Source organism: Bos indicus, chromosome 12, assembly GCF_029378745.1.
Source record: "Bos indicus isolate NIAB-ARS_2022 breed Sahiwal x Tharparkar chromosome 12, NIAB-ARS_B.indTharparkar_mat_pri_1.0, whole genome shotgun sequence".
In the NCBI taxonomy this organism is placed as follows: Eukaryota; Metazoa; Chordata; class Mammalia; order Artiodactyla; family Bovidae; genus Bos; species Bos indicus.
Genome location: NC_091771.1, coordinates 33,134,330 through 33,155,307, shown reverse-complemented (window position 1 = coordinate 33,155,307; position 20,978 = coordinate 33,134,330). Strand labels below are relative to the sequence as shown.

The 20,978-nt window shown below is 46.7% G+C and overlaps 1 protein-coding gene across 1 annotated transcript in view; it reads right to left on the bottom strand.

Moving 5' to 3' along the window:
• Positions 1-11,712: 11,712 nt before the first annotated feature.
• LOC109567039 (phospholipid-transporting ATPase IB-like) overlaps positions 11,713-20,978 on the bottom strand; it is a 92,998-nt gene continuing 83,732 nt past the window's right edge. Inside the window, exons 35-37 of the mRNA XM_070800263.1 lie at positions 19,351-19,443; positions 14,083-14,177; positions 11,713-11,994 (exon numbers count right to left, since the gene is read on the bottom strand). Of these exons, the coding sequence (XP_070656364.1) occupies positions 11,876-11,994; positions 14,083-14,177; positions 19,351-19,443 (307 nt within the window). The 3' untranslated portion in view covers positions 11,713-11,875. The remainder of the gene's footprint in view (positions 11,995-14,082; positions 14,178-19,350; positions 19,444-20,978) is intronic.

Sequence of the window (20,978 nt, the reverse complement as noted above, 5' to 3'; positions counted from 1 at the left end):
GTTACAAAGGCTTGTGCAAGGCACAATGAGCCCTTTCTTGGTGTAAGCTAATATTAAAGGTTTTACTCCTTCTATGGCCTCCTACCTTAATGGATACTGGCGAATACTGGGCAGAGGCTTACCTTTATCCATAGTAATTTTGATGGGGGATGGGGAATGTATTCATCCATGTCAGTAGAATCAAGTGCCCATAATTCTTTAGGTACTAAGGCTAGCAACCTATCTTGTTCAGCATCACCCTCATCATGAGTCACAAACATTATATGATGAAGGAAATCTGATTGTCCTTTAGATCTAGAAACATTTCTCCCTAGGAATAAAGGAAATATGGGCTTTGTAAACTTCTAACAGGTCTCTACCTATCAAGTGAACAGGAGCACTTTCTACCAGAAGAAAGGAATGCCTTCCCTTAAGTTTCCCTAAGTAGAACTCTAAGGATAATGATTTAGGAGCCTTAACAGGCTCATTAGAAACCCCCACCATCTGTACTGAGGTATCACTCTGAAGGAGAGCGCCTTTAATTTTGGTAGGGTTTAAAACTGAAAAGGTGGCCCCTGTGTCTATTAGGTCTTTAATTGTTTCTCCTTTTATAATCATTTCTACTTCTCCCAGAGTATTAGAGAGGAGGAGGGGAAAAGCTCCCCATGTTCCCTAGGAGCAGCAGCCCTACTCCTGTTTAACTTGGAATTCTGGTCTAAAACCCAGTTCTTCCTCTAGCCTTTTTCTTTTTAGCTTACAGTTCATTTTCTGATGTCCTGGTTTCCCACAGTAAAAACAAACTCTTTGTTTTCCTATCAATTGAGAACTAAATGGGGGTTGGTTGACCTTCAGCTGGCTTTGAGTACTTAACTGGCACAGCTGAAGGTTCATGATTTTGGTAGATAATCCTTCTTCTTTCTAATGGTTTTGAAAAGTTGGTCAGCCAGTGTAACGAGACCCTTGGTATACAATGCAGACCAACCTAGACTGTGTCTTTTGACCAAAGTAGCCAAATCCTCATCTAAACCTTCTAAAAAGGTGGAGTTAAGCATGAGATCATTTTGGGGGCTGGAGAATGATTCAGGCGTCAAACCCAAATATTGTTTAAAAGTTTTTTCAAATCTCTCAAAATAATCTGGAATTGATTCATCTGGTCTCTGCTTGCACTGTTGAATTTTTGTCCAGTCCTCAGTCTTTGAAAAAAGCTCTGGGATAAGTCTGAGTAATTTCTGAGCCAATTCCTTGCATTCAGTATGAGCCTGTGGACTGTGGGATTCAAAATCCATTAAGGGGTGTTTCCATCCGGCTTTCTCCATTCCCTTGCTTTATTTTCAGAAACTAATAGCTGAATTAGTTGATATAGATCTGAAAGCCCAGGTTTGTAGGCCTGGATGGCTAATTCAAATTCCTTAGAAAATCCCAGTGGATCCTGACTGGGATCAGGAAATTCCTTAGCTAGGGCTCTAAGTTCTGTACTGGTCCAGAATGTGAAGGTAAATACTGAAGATGAGTCACCTCTCCCTGTGATAGGTTTCTCCTTAAAGGGAACGATAATCACTTCTGATTTTTCATCCTCCTTTGCTGGGGAAAGAGCAGCAGCAGGAGGCTGAAGGACAGATAAAGTGTCTGGCAGTTCAGATAGAAGAGGAGCAAAGGGAGAGACAGAGTTAGCAGTGGCTTTTCCTAGTTCTGATATCATATCAAGCAATTTTTTGTTGGTTTCCTGCAAAGAAGTTACTCTATTATTTCCTCTTTTAGAAGCTTCTAGATACCAAAGTAAGCATTCCATTCAGTCTGATCTTATGGCCAGCTTTTTCTAGTTTTGCAAGCAAAAATATCAATTTTGGAATACAGAAAGAACCCCAATTTGGCCATTTTAAGTTTGGGTCTCCTTTAGTATAAATTCCCCAATTAACTAGGTACTTGCAAGTATGCACTCCGTACATATTGTACATGAATTTGGCCGGGGTGTTAGTCGGAGGTTGGCTTTCTGACGCTCCTCCTTTTTGATTTTGCGAGATTGTATTTCCCATTTTAAGCTGAATTTGTCAGGGATAAAAAATCACTAGTGAACTTGTGTAGTGGGTCCGTGTGCTGCTTGTGAGCTTAACTCTTAGGAGTCACCCTAGAGTCGTTTCACCCTCTTATGTGTCTCGGGTTCTGCCTCCAGAAATCTAAGACTACCACGGCTGCTCAGGTTGCTAGATGGCCAGTTCTTATTGCGACCACTGGACGAGCAAGTATTTTAATTAATGAGTGGGTTTCCCTATGGGACCACTGCATAGTATGAGGACTATGCCTCCACCACTCCAGTAAATTTCTCAGTCACCTGAGAAAACCGTAACTGGCCAGGAGGAGTCCTGTCCCTTCTCTTTGGAGCAAAGCTCTCATGTACTTTCCTCACTTTTATCCCAACAAATTCTATAAAGACAGCTGAATTGAGGAAGTGTCAGATCAGCCTCTTACCTATGCACTCAGCCAAGATCATTCAATCCCCTACAATGGAGTGACCTCAGTATCTTTTCAACTGAGCCCCGGGTATGCCTCGATTTCTTTCAGTTGAGGCCCCCGACCAGTACCTTTCCACTGGCTGGGTATTCTGCTGGGCTTTTTCACCCAGCTCCCACCCGACTGGGTGGGAATTTCTCAGTATCTTCCAACTGAGCCCCACTCAGTGTCGAGACCATGAGTGGGTATGCCCCGGATATTTCACCCAAGCCCCACCCCACCCCCGCCAGTATCTTTCCAACTGGGAAGGAGCAGCTAACCTGCTCCGCTGCCAAATAAAACTCAGAATCTCAACCAATACAGGAGATTTGAGAACCAGGAGAGATTTACCCATATTCGTCTGGATTCCCCAAGAAGGCGAATGGGTGCAAAGGGCCACTGCTGGTACCAAAGCTCTGGTTCTTCGTGGAGTTCAGGTGAAGGAAGGAAGTCCACTCTGGGTACCTTCATGGTCACCAAAACCGTCGACTAAAAAGATGTACAACTTGAGAGTTGTGAGTTAAGTTTTGCACCTGGATTCCCAGAACATCCTGGGTCTCTGAATACCCTACAACATGCTCGCTACCAAAACCTTTGTTTCCGTAGTCTCCAGACAACTGACCCCCTGTGCCAGTCGCCACCTCTCCCACAGGCGCTTCTGGTAACCACTGCTCTGCTCTCTTCATCTGCTCTGTTCACCGCAAGCACGTTGCTTGTCTGGTGGAAACAAACTCTCTTGTGCGTAAATATTTGAGTGAAAGAAACTAAACTGATTGGATAGAAAAGAAGTTCTAACAGTGGTTTCTAGTCGCCTGGGAATGGGTCAGAAATGCAGATTCTTGGGCCCATGCAGACAGCAGTCTGGACTGAGGCCCAGCAATCCATGTACCAAGGAACCCTCCAAGGTTCTGATGCCCCTGGAGGCTGAGCAACATTGGTAGGAGGAGGTGTCCTTCAAGAAGGACTTTGCTCCGGCATACATTTTAAGTCTGGGGCTTGTGCTCAGTTCAGAGGGGGAACTGAGAGCTCTGATCTTCCCAGCACTTCCAGAGACTCTGGGAGGACTTTGGCGGGGGCGGTCCCCATGTCCCCAGCTCTATGCCCCCAGAGGCTCGTGGGGGACTTGGGATCCCCCTGGTGCCTGGCTCAGTTTCTGCACAGTGCAGGGGTCAGAGGAAGGAGCCGAGCCTCTGGTGGTCTCATCACTTGGCCCTCGCTCCCCCTACTCCTTAAGTTTAACCCTCTGGCTGCCCCAACAAGGTCAAAGCACCTGGTGTGTCATGCGAAAAATATTCCCCAGCATCGTGCTTTGCCTCCAGCTGTGAAACTGATTAGTGGCCTTAAAAATTCCCCCAAGAGTCTCTACTGGCAGCTGTAGTTGCTATTTTAAAACAGCAGAAGCATGTGTGAGAGAGGAAGGGAATTGTGTGTTATGTACAGGAAAAAGGTAAAAAAAACTTTCCTTCCAAGTTAAAGAATAGCACACCCAGTAGAAGAAACGTGCTTTTTGTTGGTACAGCCTAACTTTTAGTTAATTGTGATAAAGCTATTTCTGAAATCAGTATCAAGAAGTTCAGCTGGTTGGGAATCAAGAGACTATGGGATTAGAAGACGAGAAGCCGCCGCTACAGATGCGACGGAAGGTGGGCTCCTTGCTGAATGCTCGGCCAGGGCAAGCTGACTACATGCATTCAGGAACTCTGTCTGAAATACAGGATGGAAATCAAAAGTGCCTGATACAATAAAGATAATGGTTCAAGTGATTACTCAGACCTGGATTTTTTTTTTTCCCTCTGCCTTCCATAAGGATGAGTTTTAAAAGTCCAGTTTATGGACCACTCATGGCCAGAGAACCCAAACTAAACCTGCAGAAAAGTTCAGCCCTAGACCTGGCCAGAATTCTATTTATCCAGCAAGGGTTTACTGAGCATCTACCAAATGGACAACACACGTGCAGCCCTGGAAATGTGAGTGAAGAGACTCTTAGTCCATAGGATGGAGACAAAGTATGTGATGTTAAAACAGGTCCAAGCAGAGCTCAGAGGAGACTGGAGGGAGACATCTCGGTTGGGTGAAGGAAAGAGATGGTACATTTCAGGCGGGACTGGAGCCTCTGCAAAGACACACAGGTCTGAAAACGGACAGCAGGGCATCTTGACCGGATGAGCCCATGGAGAGGTGCTGGAGCCCCAGGCAGGAAGGAGGTCAGGCAGGTGGATTCTGCAGGGGGGTCTGCATGTGGGTAGGCTGGGGCAGGGGGATTCAACCATCTCTGGCAGAGTTGCCAAGGTTACGTCATTGTGATAACTCTACCAGGATCTGAAGATGGCCTGGAGAGGTGAACTAAAGAGAGCAAGGGGCTTGATCAAAGACAAGAGACGCAAACTAACATTTGTCTCCTGTTAGTCACAGGATACGTCCTTGTTGCACCCAACATGGAGCTGATTCCTTTCCAACCAAAGCAGGCAGACACCTCTGAATCTCTGAGGTGGGCAAGCATAAAATTCACTGTTTTCAGATCACGGACTACTTGGAAGAGGAAACTAACCATGAAGCAATTATACACCAATCAAAAAATTTTGATAGGAAGAAAACAGACAAACCACTTCTTTTGAAGTTTCTTTTGAAACATCATTCAAGAAGGTACAGGAAAATTATTTTAATCACTGGGTATACAGGGTTAAAAATGTTGACTACTACTGTTTCCAAAGCACCTTTTATAAATTCATTCAGGTAACTTGACAATGAGAAGGCAGCAACAGAGGATGAAAGGAGTTTTGAGTAAACGCCAGGAGATGGTGACGGACAGGGAAGCCTGATGTGCTGCAGTTCATGGGGTTGCAGTCACACACAACTTAGTGAGTCAACAACTCCTTAACAATTATTGAACACAATATAATGCCTACCACTTGCAATTTGTTTGAATTACTGGCATTTGTTTTCCCAGGCAGTACTTTCTAGGAAATATTTCCCACTCTGTACACAAAGGTACCATTTTTTTTCCCCTAAGTTCAGTTCAGTCGCTCAGTCGTGTCCAACTCTTTCCCCTAAAACCCTCTTTAAAGTGAAAGTGAAGTCGCTCAGTTGTGTCCGACTCTTTGTGATCCCATGGACTGTAGCCTACCAGGTTCCTCCGTCCATGGGATTTTCCAGGCAAGAATACTGGAGTAGGTTGCCATTTCCTTTTCCAGAAGATCTTCCTGACTCGGGGATTGAACCCAGGTCTTCCGCATTGTAGGCAGATACTTTACCGTCTGAGCCACCAGGGAAGTGGAAAACCCTCTTTGAACACAACCTAATACCTTGAAGTAGAAGGAAGCTGCATGACCAGGATGGAATGCTCTTCCAGGCCTCAGCTGCTGCTCTGGGAGCAAATCATGTGAAACAAATATTCACTGTCAGCCCAGATGTTTGATTTGCTGTTAATATACAGCCAATTTGATTTTCACCCAGTGCTCGGGGGGAGGGAGGAATAGAAATATATATAAACTGTGGACAAAACAAATGCAGATCTGGTAGGTGGAGAAGCTACAAACGTCAACACTGGACATGTCTTCTTTCTTCCTAAATCAGAGAAAGTGCTGCTGACCAGAGGGAAAAGGGTCTCTCCTGCCCCCTGCTGTCTTTCCACCTGACTTGCAGCATTCTAGAATTTTTGAATCACTATTTCAAGGGAAAAGATTTCTGTAGATTTTTCCCTGACTCAGAAAATTTCTAAAACAGTGAATGAATTTTAATTCCCCATCCTTACTTATGAGATACTTTATGAATTAACACGCATGAATTTGAGTAAATACCAGGAGATAGAGGAGGACAGAAGAGCCTGGTGGGCTGCAGTCCATGGGGTCATCGACTGAGACACGACTTAGCAACCGAACAACAACAAACGACGGGAGGCTGAGTGTTTGCTGACGGCTGTGTGGAGCTGGGAGTTCTGAATGTTGCTTTAACCTAGTTTAGATCCAAGGCAGTCAAATAAGCAGCTATCAAAACAAACCAACAGAAAGGGGCCATGAAGAAAATAAAGCCCCCTTCAGACAAATAATCAAAATAATGTGATCAGAAGAGTGTAGAGAATGGTCTACATTTATTTGCTGTTACCACTTGCACTAGAAGCTTCAGGAATTTGATGTTTAAAAAGTTCAAATAGCTAAAGAACAGGAACAAAACTAAAAGCCAGACAGCAGGCTCTGGGAAAGCATTTTTCATACACATGATTTTTGGTGACAGGCGGAAACAGAACACAGGGCTCAAAGAATCAGTATCCTTTCTTGCCACCTCAAGAGCCACATCTCCAGCTCTTCAAGCCTGAGGTCTGAGGACCACAGGTGTGCACGTGACATCCCAGGAAGGGTTTGTTTTTGCACAATTTGGACTGACCCAGGCCAAATGCCACAGCATCCAAGAGGTCCCACAGATACAAGACACTGGTCTCCCAGCGACGACACTAAATAATCAACACCACAATTGGCGGGAGGTCAGATCACTTTGAGAAGCTGGCTCCCCCGGTGCTGGGGTGGATTCTGCTGGGATTTACCCACCCAGCCCTCTGGGACACGCCTAGGGGAGCACCTTGCTGCCAGTCTCCACCTGCTCCACCCCTCTAGCTTCTCTCTGCCCAAAGTCACAAGGCACTGCTTTTCAAAGAAGGATTTGTGTGGCTGCCCAAAACTTTCCTATGGCTTCACAGCCAACAAAACTATCTTTCCACGATGAGGTCACCCAGCTGTTTTCAAATACAATGTATTGAAAGGCAGAAGAAAACTAATAGCGTGCCTTTACTGAATAATACTCCCCCCTTTGACTTAGGTGAACCCAAAGAATCAGAAGGATTTGCTTCCATTGAAGCTAGAAGTTTTAAGTCCTCAACCTCGTGCTTGAGGTTTTCCTGGTCTAGGGAGGACACCCTCACGACCCCAACACTTCTGCCCACTCCACAGGGGGCAGGTGTAAACAGTAGCCAATCCTTACTTTTCCCAAGTCAAAGGTGGAGGATGTGGAGTAAAACAACCTTCAGCTGTGCACATTAACTGCACCACGGAGGAACTGCAAATTGTTTTTGTATCGCCATGGGAGGATAGCACGCTTCCCACGGTCTAAATCCCCACTGTCTAAATCCAAAGACTTCTTTCCTTGAAGCCCTCGTCTGCTCTGAAAAGCTCAGGGGTTCAGGGTTCCCTTCTGCAAATGCAACCCAGCAGCTTCCAACAGCAGGGCCACCCCAGACAGAGACCCATGGCACGTACAATGCTCTTTCCGAACTGGGCACCAGGCACTCACTGCTGACACGGTTTTCTGGGTCCTGGCCACTCTCATGAAGCTCAGCCAGACCTGGGCGCCTAAGGGCCAGGAAACTAAGATCTGCTAGCAGGTGCGTCCGAGGCCCCGCGCACTCCTCGCGTGCAAAAACCCACAGCTGGGCACCCGGGCTTTCTCCCCTGCGGGCCGGAGTGCATCGTGCGTGTGGGGACTCCAAGTGAACTAGCTGGCTAACTCACAGACACGTCGGGGAACGCTGAATTTCCAACTCCGCAAGTAGCGGAGTGGGCCGCGAATTTGAGTCTCAAACAAGCCCAGCTGCGCGTCCACGCGCAGAACAGCCGCTAGCTTGGACCTCGGAAGAGACGGGCCCGGCTGCGGCTGACCCACCCCTGGGTCCGAGGACATGCGATGCCCAACGGGGTGTCGGGGCGCTTCTCCCCTCTAGCGAACTCACAAGCACGTGCAGCGCACACACCTGTGCACACTCCTGCGCCCGCCTCCATCTCCACTCCCCGTAACCGCCCACCGAGGACCTGTTCACCTGCACTGCAAGGGGGTGCGCAGAGGGAGGGAAGGCCTGTCTCGCCCTTCCAGCGCCCAAGTCGCCCCCGCATCGGTTCGAACCCCGACCCTTTCGAAGCCTGTCACCCCCTCCCCCTCCTAGGCCCGGCCGGCCCGGCGTCCCGCACTCAACTGGTGGGGCTGGAGGGACTGAGGTTGGGAAAAAGAGTCCAGGGAGCCACGAACTTAAGTGGCCTTTCAGGAGCTGGGACAGGGTGTGGCTGCCCGGGGAAGCCCCTTGCTTGAAATTTGGGGGCGCCTCGGGAGGCCTGCTTCCTGCCCTCGGGTGTGGCGTTCGCCTCGCGAACTGGAAGGACCTGCCGGCTCTCAGTGAACCACCCGGACTCCACCCCGCGCGCACTCCACCCCGCGCGCACTCCACCCCGCGCGCACTCCACCCCGCGCGCACTCCACCCCGCGCGCACTCCACCCCGCGCGCACTCCACCCCGCGCGCACTCCACCCCGCGCGCACTCCACCCCGCGCGCACTCCACCCCGCGCGCACTCCACGCTCTCCGAGCGCGCGCCGCTCCTCCCCGCTCGGCCCCGCCCCGCGCCGCACCAGGCGCACCTGCGCACGCTCCTTGCGCCTGGATTCCCAGAGCATTCTGGGTCTCTAGCCACGTGCGCAGAAAAGAGGCGCCCTAGAGGTGAACGCGCAGGGAATCCGTGGTCTGCAGAAACAAAATTCTGGAGAAGTGACTTGTCCAAGGGTATCTTACTCAATTTTTGTTTGTTTTTGGTTTTCAGAGTATTGAATGTGGCTGCTGTCTCTGTGCACAGTTCATAAATGTAAAAACTTTAAGGAAACTAGACAAAAAACCCAACTTGAGAGGTTGGCATTCTGAGCGTGGGTGTACAATCGTTTATTTTCCGGCTAATATTGAGTTTCATTCTATTAATACTAGGTTGTGGATCAGCAGTGGACCAAGTGCAGACATCCCCAGAAAGGATCAAATCCCCGAAGCCGCTTGAAGCTGAGGCTGGCCTGTATTTCCAGGAAATGGACAGACCACCTGGTGTCCTAGTTCTTAAGAAACCAATCAAACAGCAACAGTGGATGGAAAGCTTGAGCAACCAGCCTTGGAAAACGCAGGCCAGCAAGAGACCGCACATGTCTTTAATATTAATAAGTTCCTTTCCACACAGAAGCCTCTCAAAAAGGCTTCCTGCCCAGAAATGAGGCTTTAACAAGGAGCTTTGGAACAAGACATTTTCCCAAATAATTAACAGAGGATAGTCCATCATTGGGTTGGTTTTTGGTCAGGAAATCTTTTCTCAGTAAGCCTCACTGGCTGGAGAAGGGATATTTTTCAGGTAACAGGTGAGATGCTGTCAAAGTAAAGTAGGCATGTAATACTTTTTCCTTAGAAAGTGAAGTGAAAGTAAAGTCACTCAGTCGTGTCCGACTCTTTACGACCCGGTGGACTGTAGCCCACTAGGCTCCTCTGTCCATGGGATTCTCCAGGCAAGAATACTGGAGTGGGTTGCCATTTCCTTCTCCAGGGGATCTTCCCGACCCAGGGATCGAACCCAGGTCTCCTGCATTGCAAGCAGAAGCTTTAACCTCTGAGCCACCAGGGAAGCCCTGGTGGCTTTTCTTTCTTTTTTTCTTTTTCCTTAAGCACACTCTAACTTGCATGGTGTCAGGCAACTTGTTTTTCTTGTTTCCTACTGGTACCCCTAGCAAAGTGTGCAGTCTGTACTATCTGCATAATAAACTTTTGCTACAAACACATAAAAGCATGGACCTGGTAGCTTTGAAATTTCTGAATTTATCACTTTTGAAATAGGTGATTAAAAAACTTCATGGTTTTATTGAGCTATAATTCGTATACCAGAAAATCTACCCTTAAGTGCATAGTTCAGTATTTTTAGACTATTACAGAATTGTGCAACTACCACCACCATCCAAATGTACAACATTTTCATCACCCTCAGAAGACACATTGTGCCCCTGAGCAATCGCCCCACCTTCCATTCAACCCCTCCACCCCCAGCCCTAGGCAACCACTAGTCTACTTTACATCTATAGATTTGCTTATGACTTTCTTGTGAATGGAATCGTGTTGTATGTTGCCCCTTGATGTTGTTTAGTCGCTAAGTTGTGTCTGACTTTTTGCGATCCCACGGACCATAGCCCACTAGGCTCCTCTGTCCATGGGATTTCACAGGCAAGGGTACTGGAGAAGGCTGCCATGCCCTCTTCCAAGGGATCTTCCTGACCCAGGGATTGAATCCATGTGGCCTGCATTGGCAGGTGGATTCTTTACCACGGAGCCCCCAGGGAAGCCCATGAGCCCCCTTAGGACTGGCTTTTTTTTTAACTTAGCATAATGTTTTTAAGGTTTATCCATTTTGTGTGTGTTTTATTCTTATTACAGCTGAATAACATTCCATATTATGGCTATACCACATTTTATATATTTGTGGATAACTTTTTGAGGTATTTATGGGCTTTTCTCCCAGTGTTTTCCTTGTTGTCTTATTTCCATTCAAACAGGTCTCGGGATTTTCTGTTTGTTTCCTCAGAAGGGTCTTTGGCAGCACAGAAAATTGACATAGTTTACAAGAATTCTTGGTCTTCACTTCTAAAAACTCAAGAGGTAGAACAGGGCTTGAGGAAGGGGGCTCTATGCCTTGGACTGTGGGAGAGATCTGAGAGACATCTCTTTGCCCCCTCAGAGTGCACTGGGCAGACAGTGCGCCCCAAGACAGGAATGGTAGACCATGGGCATGGGGGCCCAGCTCCCCAGAGGCTCCGGTGCCCTATCCCTGGCACAGAAGCCTCATAAAACGGCCAGGCCAAAAGAAAGCACGTGTCTTTAATGGTGACCTGTGTGGGCAGATGACAGAAGAATGGAGGAGCCCAGTGCTTTGCAGCATCTGAAACCCTGCAGAGTTCATACACACCTGAGGCAGAAGCACAAGAATGACTGAGGGTGAAAAAAAAAGAATGAGGTTGAATTTTCTACTGGCCCTGATGTGTGGGGGAATCAGGGGAGAATGAGATACAGTCGTTCTCGCACACCTGGTTTTGAGGCCCAAGATCAGTCTACACTATACTTGTTAGATAAGTTCATTGAAACCAAGAATATGGTGCACATCTCATACTCATCAGATATAACTCCAACACGACAGGACAGGACATTCTACTTAGAAAAATGTTTTATATGCTGCCTGTGCCCCTTAGTCTGTGACTTTTCTGCATGACCCCTTTCCAATGAAGCAAGACAAGCTTATTATGCAACATAACATCCTTGACCTTTTTTCCCCAAAACAACCTGTACCAAAGTTTAAATTTTGGTAAAACTAATACTTTGAATTTTATACTTCAGGCTCAACTGATAAATCATCTCACAGCTACAGGAAAAATAAAGTAAAACATTGAAGACAAATTAAGAAAAAGCATATAGGGTTCCCCATCATTTATACCCAAGGATAGTGATTTAATCAGTATAGAAATAACAAACCAGCCAGAGTCACAGGAGGGAGGAGGAGTCACAGGAGGAGTGTTGAGGAGCATTGGCTCATTGCAGCTGTCCCCAGAACGGACACAAAAGGGTAGGACTCGGGGCCCCAGCTCTTACTCCAAGGTGGCAGAAGAAAAAGTCTTCTGGGGTTTGTTTTTGGTGGTGTCATAAGATCGGACTAGTTCTTCCTGAGAAATCACAGCTCGTTCTACCTGAGAAAACGCATATCCATCTGAAAGAGCAAAGCATGGGGACGCTGTTAGAAGGTAAATACGTACAGTGAACATTCTGGTAACAGAAATCAAAACCCCTCCCCATCTGGGGCACATTGGCCACCTCAGGCAGGGATGGCTGAGACAGGGAGAGTGGCAAGGTCTGGGGAGGGCTTGGTGATGGACCAGTTTGCAAACCTAGCTGCATCAGAACCACTGCATCCTTTCTGCATCCTTCTTTCTGGGGCCAATGGATCTGCATGGCTGGACATCACTGGGTGCTTTTTAAAGTTCTCCCAAGGATTCTGATGTGGTGCCTGATGCTCCCTGAGAGCCATGTCCTGGAGAATGCAGCCTGGCCAAGGGGCCCAGGGGCTCATGCCTGTCTCTATGGGCCTGTGGCCCAGCCCAGTCTGAGCAGCTCAAGAGGGGACCCACAGGTCCCTCACTACATTTTCCCACCACCATTCAAGAGAAGGGGCCCTGGAACAGTCTGAGTCTTGAAACTAAAACCTACAACTGGAACCCAGAAAGGTAAGTTTTGAAGCTGAAAACATGCTGGGGGACAACATGCAATATTAATATTAAACTTGGTTTAAAAAAAAAATAAAGTCCACCATGCTGGAAATGTTTCTGTTTTAAAATTTTAGCTGATTTTAACTAAGTATTCAAAGTGGTTTACTTGAGTTGACATGAATAACAGGGTCATGGGTAGAAGTTCCCAGAGGAAATAACTCATGACCAGCACTCTCTCTCTCTCTGGGAGAATCAATCCTAGAATCATTTCTGAAAGCGATACCAGCTCTTGTGGGGCAATGAGGAGAGCTGATGAGTATTTCCGCTCTTCTCTAACTTCTGACCTTGGCAGGTCAGACCTAGAGCAGTCTCATATTTGAACAATATTAATACATTTAGGTTAAAACACGACCCTGAGCGAGCACATGCTGCTTCCACACACTCCCAAGCTTTACTATGGCTCACTGGTGACAGTGGATTTACTTATGAGTGGCCATGCTCTTCAGCAGAAGAAAACGTAACTTGTGTCCATGTGTTGTAAACTGGCTTATGTGCTTGTCTGTCGAAGGAGAGAGGGATGTGGTGGTCCACAGCCTTCTCTGCATGGAGAGCTGCCCCGGAGCTGGTAAGAAGCCTGGTACCCCGCACAAAGGCAGGACCAGTGGTTCTCAAACTACAGTGGGCACCACCACCAGACGGTTGATTCAGTGAGTCTGCAGTGGGGCCCAAGAGCCAACAGTTCTAGCAACTTCCCGGGTGACACTTCTGCTCCTGGGTTAAGGACAGTGCATGGAGCACCAATGTTTTGGGCCATTTTCACCACGGTCTTGGACTGGATGCAGGTATCAGTGGCTTCCCATTCCCGGGGATGACCTTCCTCCCACTCGGGATGGATCCACCCAGAATCTCAAGGTGGAATCTGGGTTGGCACTTCTCAGGTGTCACGGATTCTCTGCGTGGCTGTGGGACAGGAGGGAGTGCCCTGTGGCAGCAAGTCCCTGAGAAGATTTTCTGAGCACAGAGCGCCTCCCCCCCAAGCACAAGTCTAGGCTCTGTCAGCAATGCAAACTGCCAAAGGAGGAAAAACCACTGTCCTTCACTTTATCTTAAATGTTGAGGGCTGTGAAAAATAAAAATATGAAAACAGCCCCACCCTTATAAAATGAAGATGTCTTCGCATTTTAAATGGTCTCCTTGTTCTGCATTAATGGTTTTTAAAAATTCAGGCAGTCACCTTTTTAAAAACGTGGTTAAATGCATGTAGCATAAAGTTTACCATCTTAAGGACATAAAGTGTCCAGTTCAGTGGCACTAAGAACAGACACAAGGCTATGCAGACACCCCCACCCTCTGGCCCCGGAACTCTCTGCCTCTGAAACCTGAGACGCCCCTCGCCCCTCCCCTGGAAATCCTGCTCTCCCTCTGAGAATCTGACTGCTCCTGGGACCTCATGTCTGTGAGGTCACACAGTACTTGTCCTTTCGTGCCTGGCTTATTTCACTCAGCATGTGCCTTCAAGGAGGAGGACCTCACGTTTAACCGCCCATCCTTCTGTGAGTCAATGACATCTCCATGTTGTGCGCGTGACTTACGTGGGGCACCTAGGTCAACAGAGTTGTTCCGGAAGATCACATGACAGGGCCTGGGACTCGCGGACCTTTGGAGATTCACTTCCTCCACCTTGGACCTAAATCAAACACAGACTGGCTTTAGTTCGTTGCGTACTAAGTTGTGTTAGTCGTGTCTGATTCTTTGTGACCCCATGGACTGTAGCCCACCAGGCTCCTCTGTCCATGGGATTCTCCAGGCCAGGATACTGGAGTGGGTTGCCATTTCCTACTTCAGGGGATCTTCCCAACCCAAGGACTGAACCTGCATCTTTGTGTCTCCTGCATTGGCAGGCAAGTTATTTACCACTAGTGCCACCTGGGAAGCAGATTTAAAGGGATTTGTTGGAGGAAAAAAAAGTTTCAAGGTAAAAGTAAAAAAAAACCTTCCTTACCACTTGGAGAATGTTCTTACATTTAAAATAAAATGGATATTATCCAGACACTCTCGGCAAGATGCTTCTAAAATAGTATTTTGCTGTGAGCATCTCTTATGTTGTTTAGTCATTAAGTCGTGTCCAACTCTTTGTGACCCCATGGACTGCAGCATGCCGAGCTCCTCAGTCCTTCACTATAGCCCAGATACACATATCCCACTATTACTCAAACTCATGTCCATTGAGTTGATGATGCTATCCAACCATCTCATCCTCTGTCACCTGCTTCTCCTCCTGCCCTCAATCTTTCCCAGCATCAGGGTCTTTTCCAATGAGTCGGCTCTTCGCATCAGGTAGCCAAAGTATTGGAGCTTCAGCTTCAGCATCGGCCCTTCCAATGAATATTCAGGCTTGATTTCCTTTAGGATGGACTGGTTTGATCTCCTTGTTGTCCAAGGGACTCTCAAGAGTCTTCTCTAGCACCACAATTCGAAAGTATCAATTCTTTGGCACTCAGCCTTGTTTATGGTCGAACTCTCACATCTGTACATAACTGCTTCATGTACAGCCCTCCTGTTTTCTCCAAAGAGCTGAACTGAACAATGAATATCCTGTTCTTCTCAGGCCTCTGAGAGTACCTTAGAGATCTTATGGCATGTATTTTCAGAATCTTTGCCCCAGTTTCCTTTTCTTACAGCAAGGCCATCATCTAGAGTGGTTCAAGATTCTTTTTCAAATTATTTGTTTATGACAGCACTGGGTCTTCGTTGCTTTGCACAGGCTTTCTCTAGTTTTGTGAGTGCGGGTTCTCACTGTGGTGGCTCCTCTTTTTGTGGCGCACGGGCTTTAGAGTAGTTGTAGAGTGTGAGCTTAGTTGCCCTGCGACATGTGGAATCTTCCCAGACCAGGGATCAGCATATGGGATCTTAGTTCCCGGACCAGAGATCAAACCTGTTTTCCCCTGCATTGGCAGGCAGATTCTTAACCATTGGACCACCAGGGAAGTCCCAGTCTGAGACTCTTGACAGTGTATGTCAAGACAGGTCGGCTCTGGGCGTGAAAGCTTCTCCAGATCCCAAGGCTGAATGGCGGACCGCGCGGGAAAGGCAACAGTGAGAGAACCAAGAATCTTGAACTCCTACAACTTTTTCATTTCTTGCTCTCTTCCTTGGTGAACTGATGATTTTCTATAGTGATAAGCTTGATTCCTCTTTCTTTACTTTTGTGTATTTAATATAAGCTTTTGCTTTGTGGCTACTATGACACTTACATAAAACAATTTATATTGGTAACAGTCTGTTTTAAGTTGATAAAAAACTCAAGTTAGAGTGCATTTTAAAACTTTACGTTTTCACCAACATGGGTTTGATCCTGGCATTGGGAAGATCCCCCAGAAAAGGAAATGGCAACCACTCCAGTGTTCTTGCCTGGGAAATCCCATGGACAGAGGAGCCTGGCGGGCTACAGTCCATGGGTCACAAAGAGTTGGAGACAACCTAGCAACTAAAACAAACAACAACAGTGCTTTAGGTTACTGATGTTGCAATTTACCTATTTTTATCTCGTGTATCTATCAACAAATGATTGTGGTTTTAGTTATTTTTACTACTTTTGTCTTTTAACTTTTACATTAGTGCAGGTTCATAAGTGATTAAACTCACCACCTTCACATCAGATTATTCTGAATCTTACTATTTATTTACCTTTATCATTTAGATTCATACTGTCACACCTTTTCCTTTTACTTCTTAGTGCCCTTTTGTTTTGGCTTAAAGAAGTCCCTTTAATGTTTCTTTCTCTTTCTTTTTTTTGGCTGCACTGGGTCTTCGCTGCTGCATCGGACTTTTCTCTAGTTGTGGCGAGCGGGCTCTGCTCTCTAGTTGCGGTGTGTGGGCTTCTCACTGCCGTGGCTTCTCTTGTGGAGCACGGGCTCTAGGGCACGTGGGGTTCAACAACTGTGCTGTGTGGGCTCAGTAGTTGTGGTGCACAGGCTTAGTTGCTCTGTAAGATGTGGAATCTTCCTGGACCAGGGGTCAAACCCATTTCTCCTGCATTGGCAGATGGATATTTAACCACTGGACCACCAGAGGAGTCCCCCTTTGAAGACCAGTCTAGTGGTGATGAATGCCTTCAGCTTTTGCTTGTCTGGAAAACTCTTTATCTCTTCTCCACTTCTGAAGTATACCTCTGCTGAGTGAAGTATTCTTGGTTGGTACTTTTTTTTTCCTTCAGCATGACACCCTAACTCTCTCTCAGCCTGGAAGATTTCTTCTCATAGCCTCATGGGCATCCCCTTTTGTATCATTAACTTCTTTTCTTTTGCAGCTTCAAGGAGTCTCTCTTCATCTTTGATTTTTCACAGTTTTACATATATATATAAAATATATATAACACAGAGTTTCTCTGGTGACTCAGATGGTAAAGGATCTGCCTGCAGTGCAGGAGATCTGCGTTTAATCCCTGGGTTGGGAATATCTCCTTGAGAAGGAAATGGCAACCCATCCCAGTATTCTCTCCTGGAGAATCCCATGGACAGAGGAGCCTGGCAGACTATAATTTGCTAATGAGTCTCAGTGAAATATTTTAGGGGTTGAATCTGATTCAGGCCTTCTTATGGCTTCATGTATCTGAATATGTGGACATATACTTTTTTTAAATTCTCTTGGGTAAATACCTAGAAATGGAGCTGCAGGGTCACAGGATAGGTGTTTGCTTAAATGGATTAGAATGACCAGTTATCCAAACTGATTGTACGAGAGTCCTAGCCACTCTTCATTCTCATCACACTTGATACTATTGATGGTACATACTCAGTTCAGTTCAGTTCAGTTCAGTCACTCAGTCATGTCTGACTCTTTGCAACCCCATGAATTGCTACACACCAGGCCTCCCTGTCCATCACCAACTCCCGGAGTTTACCCCAACTCATGTCCATCAAGTCGGTGATGCCATCCAGCCATCTCATCCTCTGTCATCCCCTCCTCCTCCTGCCCCCAATCCCTCCCAGCATCAGGGTCTTTTCCAATGAGTCAATTCTTCCAATGAGGTGCCCAAAGTACTGGAGTTTCAGCTTCAGCATCAGTCCCCCCAATGAACACCCAGGACTGATCTCCTTTAGGATGGACTGGTTGGATCTCCTTGCAGTCCAAGGGACTCTCAAGAGTCTTCTCCAACACCACAGTTCAAAAGCATCAATTCTTCAGCACTCAGCTTCCTTCACAGTCCAACTCTCACATCCATACATGACCACTGGAAAAACCATAGCCTTGACTAGATGGACCTTTGTTGGCAAAGTAATGTCTCTGCTTTTGAATATGCTGTCTAGGTTGGTCATAACCTTCCTTCCAAGGAGTAAGTGTCTTTTAATTTCATGGCTGCAATCACCATCTGCAGTGATTTTGGAGCCCAAAAAAATAAAGTCTGACACTGTTTCCACTGTTTCCTCATCTATTTCCCATGAAGTGATGGGACCAGATGCCATGATCTTAGTTTTCTGAATGTTGAGCTTTTAAGCCAACTTTTTCACTCTCCTCTTTCACTTTCATCAAGAGGCTTTTTAGTTCCTCTTCACTTTCTGCCATAAGGATGGTGTTATCTGCATATCTGAGGTTATTGATATTTCTCCCAGCAATCTTGATTCCAGCTTGTGTTCTTCCAGCCCAGCGTTTCTCATGAGGTACTCTGCATATAAGTTAAATAAGCAGGGTGACAGTATACAGCCTTGACGAACTCCTTTTCCTATTTGGAACCAGTCTGTTGTTCCATTTCCAGTTCTAATTGTTGCTTCCTGACCTGCATATAGAGGTCAGGAGGCAGGTCAGGTGCTCTGGTATTCCCATCTCTTTCAGAATTTTCCACAGTTTATTGTGATCCACACAGTCAAAGGCTTTGGCATAGTCAATAAAGCAGAAATAGATGTTTTTCTGGAACTCTCTTGCTTTTTCCATGATCCAGTGGATGTTGGCAATTTGATCTCTGGTTCCTCTGCCTTTTCTAAAACCAGCTTGAACATCTGGAAGTTCACGGTTCACATATTGCCTGGCTTGGAGAATTTTGAGCATTACTTTAGCATGTGAGATGAGTGCAATTGTGTGGTAGTTTGAGCATTCTTTGGCATTGCCTTTCTTTGGGATTGGAATGAAAACTGACCTACATACTCAGTAGGTGCCAAATACATGGATATTGGTTGATCACCCCATTCATTTGCTTTAGATTTGCCTGTACTACAATGTTGCTTCCCCCTAGAACTTTTAAATGTGCTTTTGGGTCTCTTTACCCAAGCCACACCATCAGTTGTTTTCCATCCTTTCCTTTAAGCCTAACAAAGCACTTAAATGTAGTAGGTATTCAGCATATTCCAAAGATTGATTCTTTGCCTTAGAACCCCTGCAAAAACACTCCAGATTCAGAGAATGCCAACTGGAAACCAGGTCACGCTCAGGCCTCCAGTGAAAGCCCAGAACAAACGTCTGACATGGTTACTGAGAAGACCCGTGGTCCTTTCACTCAGAACAGCTCCCAGGTTATGTCAAGCAGTTGGAACTGATCTCTCTCTGGAGCTGGTGTGCATGCAGAGGTTAAAGTCTTAATGAGAGGAATGGGATTTCCTGACACTGTGGGTGTGGGATGTGAGGAAGAGGAAGTGAGGAGGACCTCGGGATTTGGGGCCAAGAGCCATTGATTGAAAGGAAGACCATGGAGGGGTGCAGCAGAAGAGGGGCCTGCCCTCCTGGGGATTCAATGCTCAAGATGCCGAGAGGACCTGGGAAATTGTGGCGGGTCAATCCCCACACCCCTGGGAGGGAAAGGGCAGGAAGCGGAAAGAACAAGGGAAACAGGTTTTTCACAAAAGTCAGGATAAAGGGAATTGCCTCACCTCTGTACAGAGTCTCTGCGAAGTACCTGAACTCCGCTGCTTTCCATCTCCCGAACCTCTTCCAGCAAAGTTCTGTGGCAGGTGTTTCTAATCCTGTAAGAGACGGAAAGAGAAAAGGGACATAAGACATGAGCTCTGCACACTGGGAGTAATGGTTTCTCCCCTCCTGGATGACAGCTGGACACCCCTTGGCTACAAGCAGTGTGGAGGGATGCAAGGCAGCATGTCCTGTCTGCGTGTGAACAGCAGCGTCTACTTTTCTGGTAACTGAGAGCATTGCTGCTGCTGCTGTTGCTCAGTCACTTCAGTCGTGTCTGACTCTGCCGCCGCAGGGGCTATAGCCCACCAGAATCCTCTGTCCATGGGATTCTCCAGGCATGAATACTGGAGGGTTGCCAAGCCCTCCTCCAGGGCATCTTCCCGACCCAGGGATCAAACTCACATCTCTTATGTCTCCAGCACTGGCAGGTGTATTCTTTACCACTGTGCCAACTGGGAAGCCCTGAGAGCATTCTGGAGGTGGACAATGTGAATTAGCAACCAGCCACTTCAAACACTGCTGACTTTCTGTGAAAGCCTAGATATTTCTGAGTATGTGCTGAGCCTGCACACCACAAATACTGAGCCTGTGTGCCACAACTAAAGAATCCATGTGTCGCAACGAAAGATCTCATATGACACATCTAAGATCCTGCGTGCCATAATTAAGACCCAATGCAGCCAATGGCACTCCACTCCAGTACGCTTGCCTGGAAAATCCCATGGATGGAGGAGCCTGGTAGGCTGCAGTCCATGGGGTCGCGAAGAGTCAGCCACAGGATGGGAAAAGGTCAATGTTCATTCCAGTCCCAATAAAGGGCAATGCCAAAGAATGTTCAAACTACTGCACAATTGCACTCATCTCACAATCTAGTAAAGTAATGCTCAAAATTCTCCAAGCTAGGCTTCAACAGTATGTGAAGTGAGAATTCCCAGATGTTAAGCTATGACAAACCTAGACAGCATATTAAAAAGCAGAGACATTACTTTACCAACTAAGGTCCATATAGTCAAAGCTGTGGTTTTTCCAGTAGTCATGTATGAATTTGAGAGTTGGACCATAAAGAAGGCTGAGTGCCAAGGAATTGATGCTTTGAACTGTAGTGTTAGAGAAGACTACTGAGTGTCCCTTGGACTGCAAGGAGATCAAACCAATCAATCTTAAAGGAAATCAGTCCTGAATATATACTGGAAGGACTGATGCTGAAGGTGAAGCTCCAATACTTTGGGCACCTGATGTGAATAACTAACTCATTGGAAAAGACCCTGATGCTGGGAAAGACTTAAGGCAGGACCAGAAGGTAACAGCAGAGGATGAGGTGGTTGGATGGGATCACCAACTCAATGGACATGAGTTTGAGCAAGCTCCAGGAGTTGGTGATGGACAGGGAGGCCTGGTGTGCTGCAGTCCATGGGATCACAAAGAGTCAGACACGACTGAGTGACTGAGCTGAACTGAACTGACTGAGATGAACCAGAGATCAAACTGAAACATCCACTGGATCATAGAAAAAGCAACACAATTCCAGAAAAACATCTGAGTGACTGAGTGAGTGAAGTCGTGCAGTCATGTCCGACTCTTAGCAACT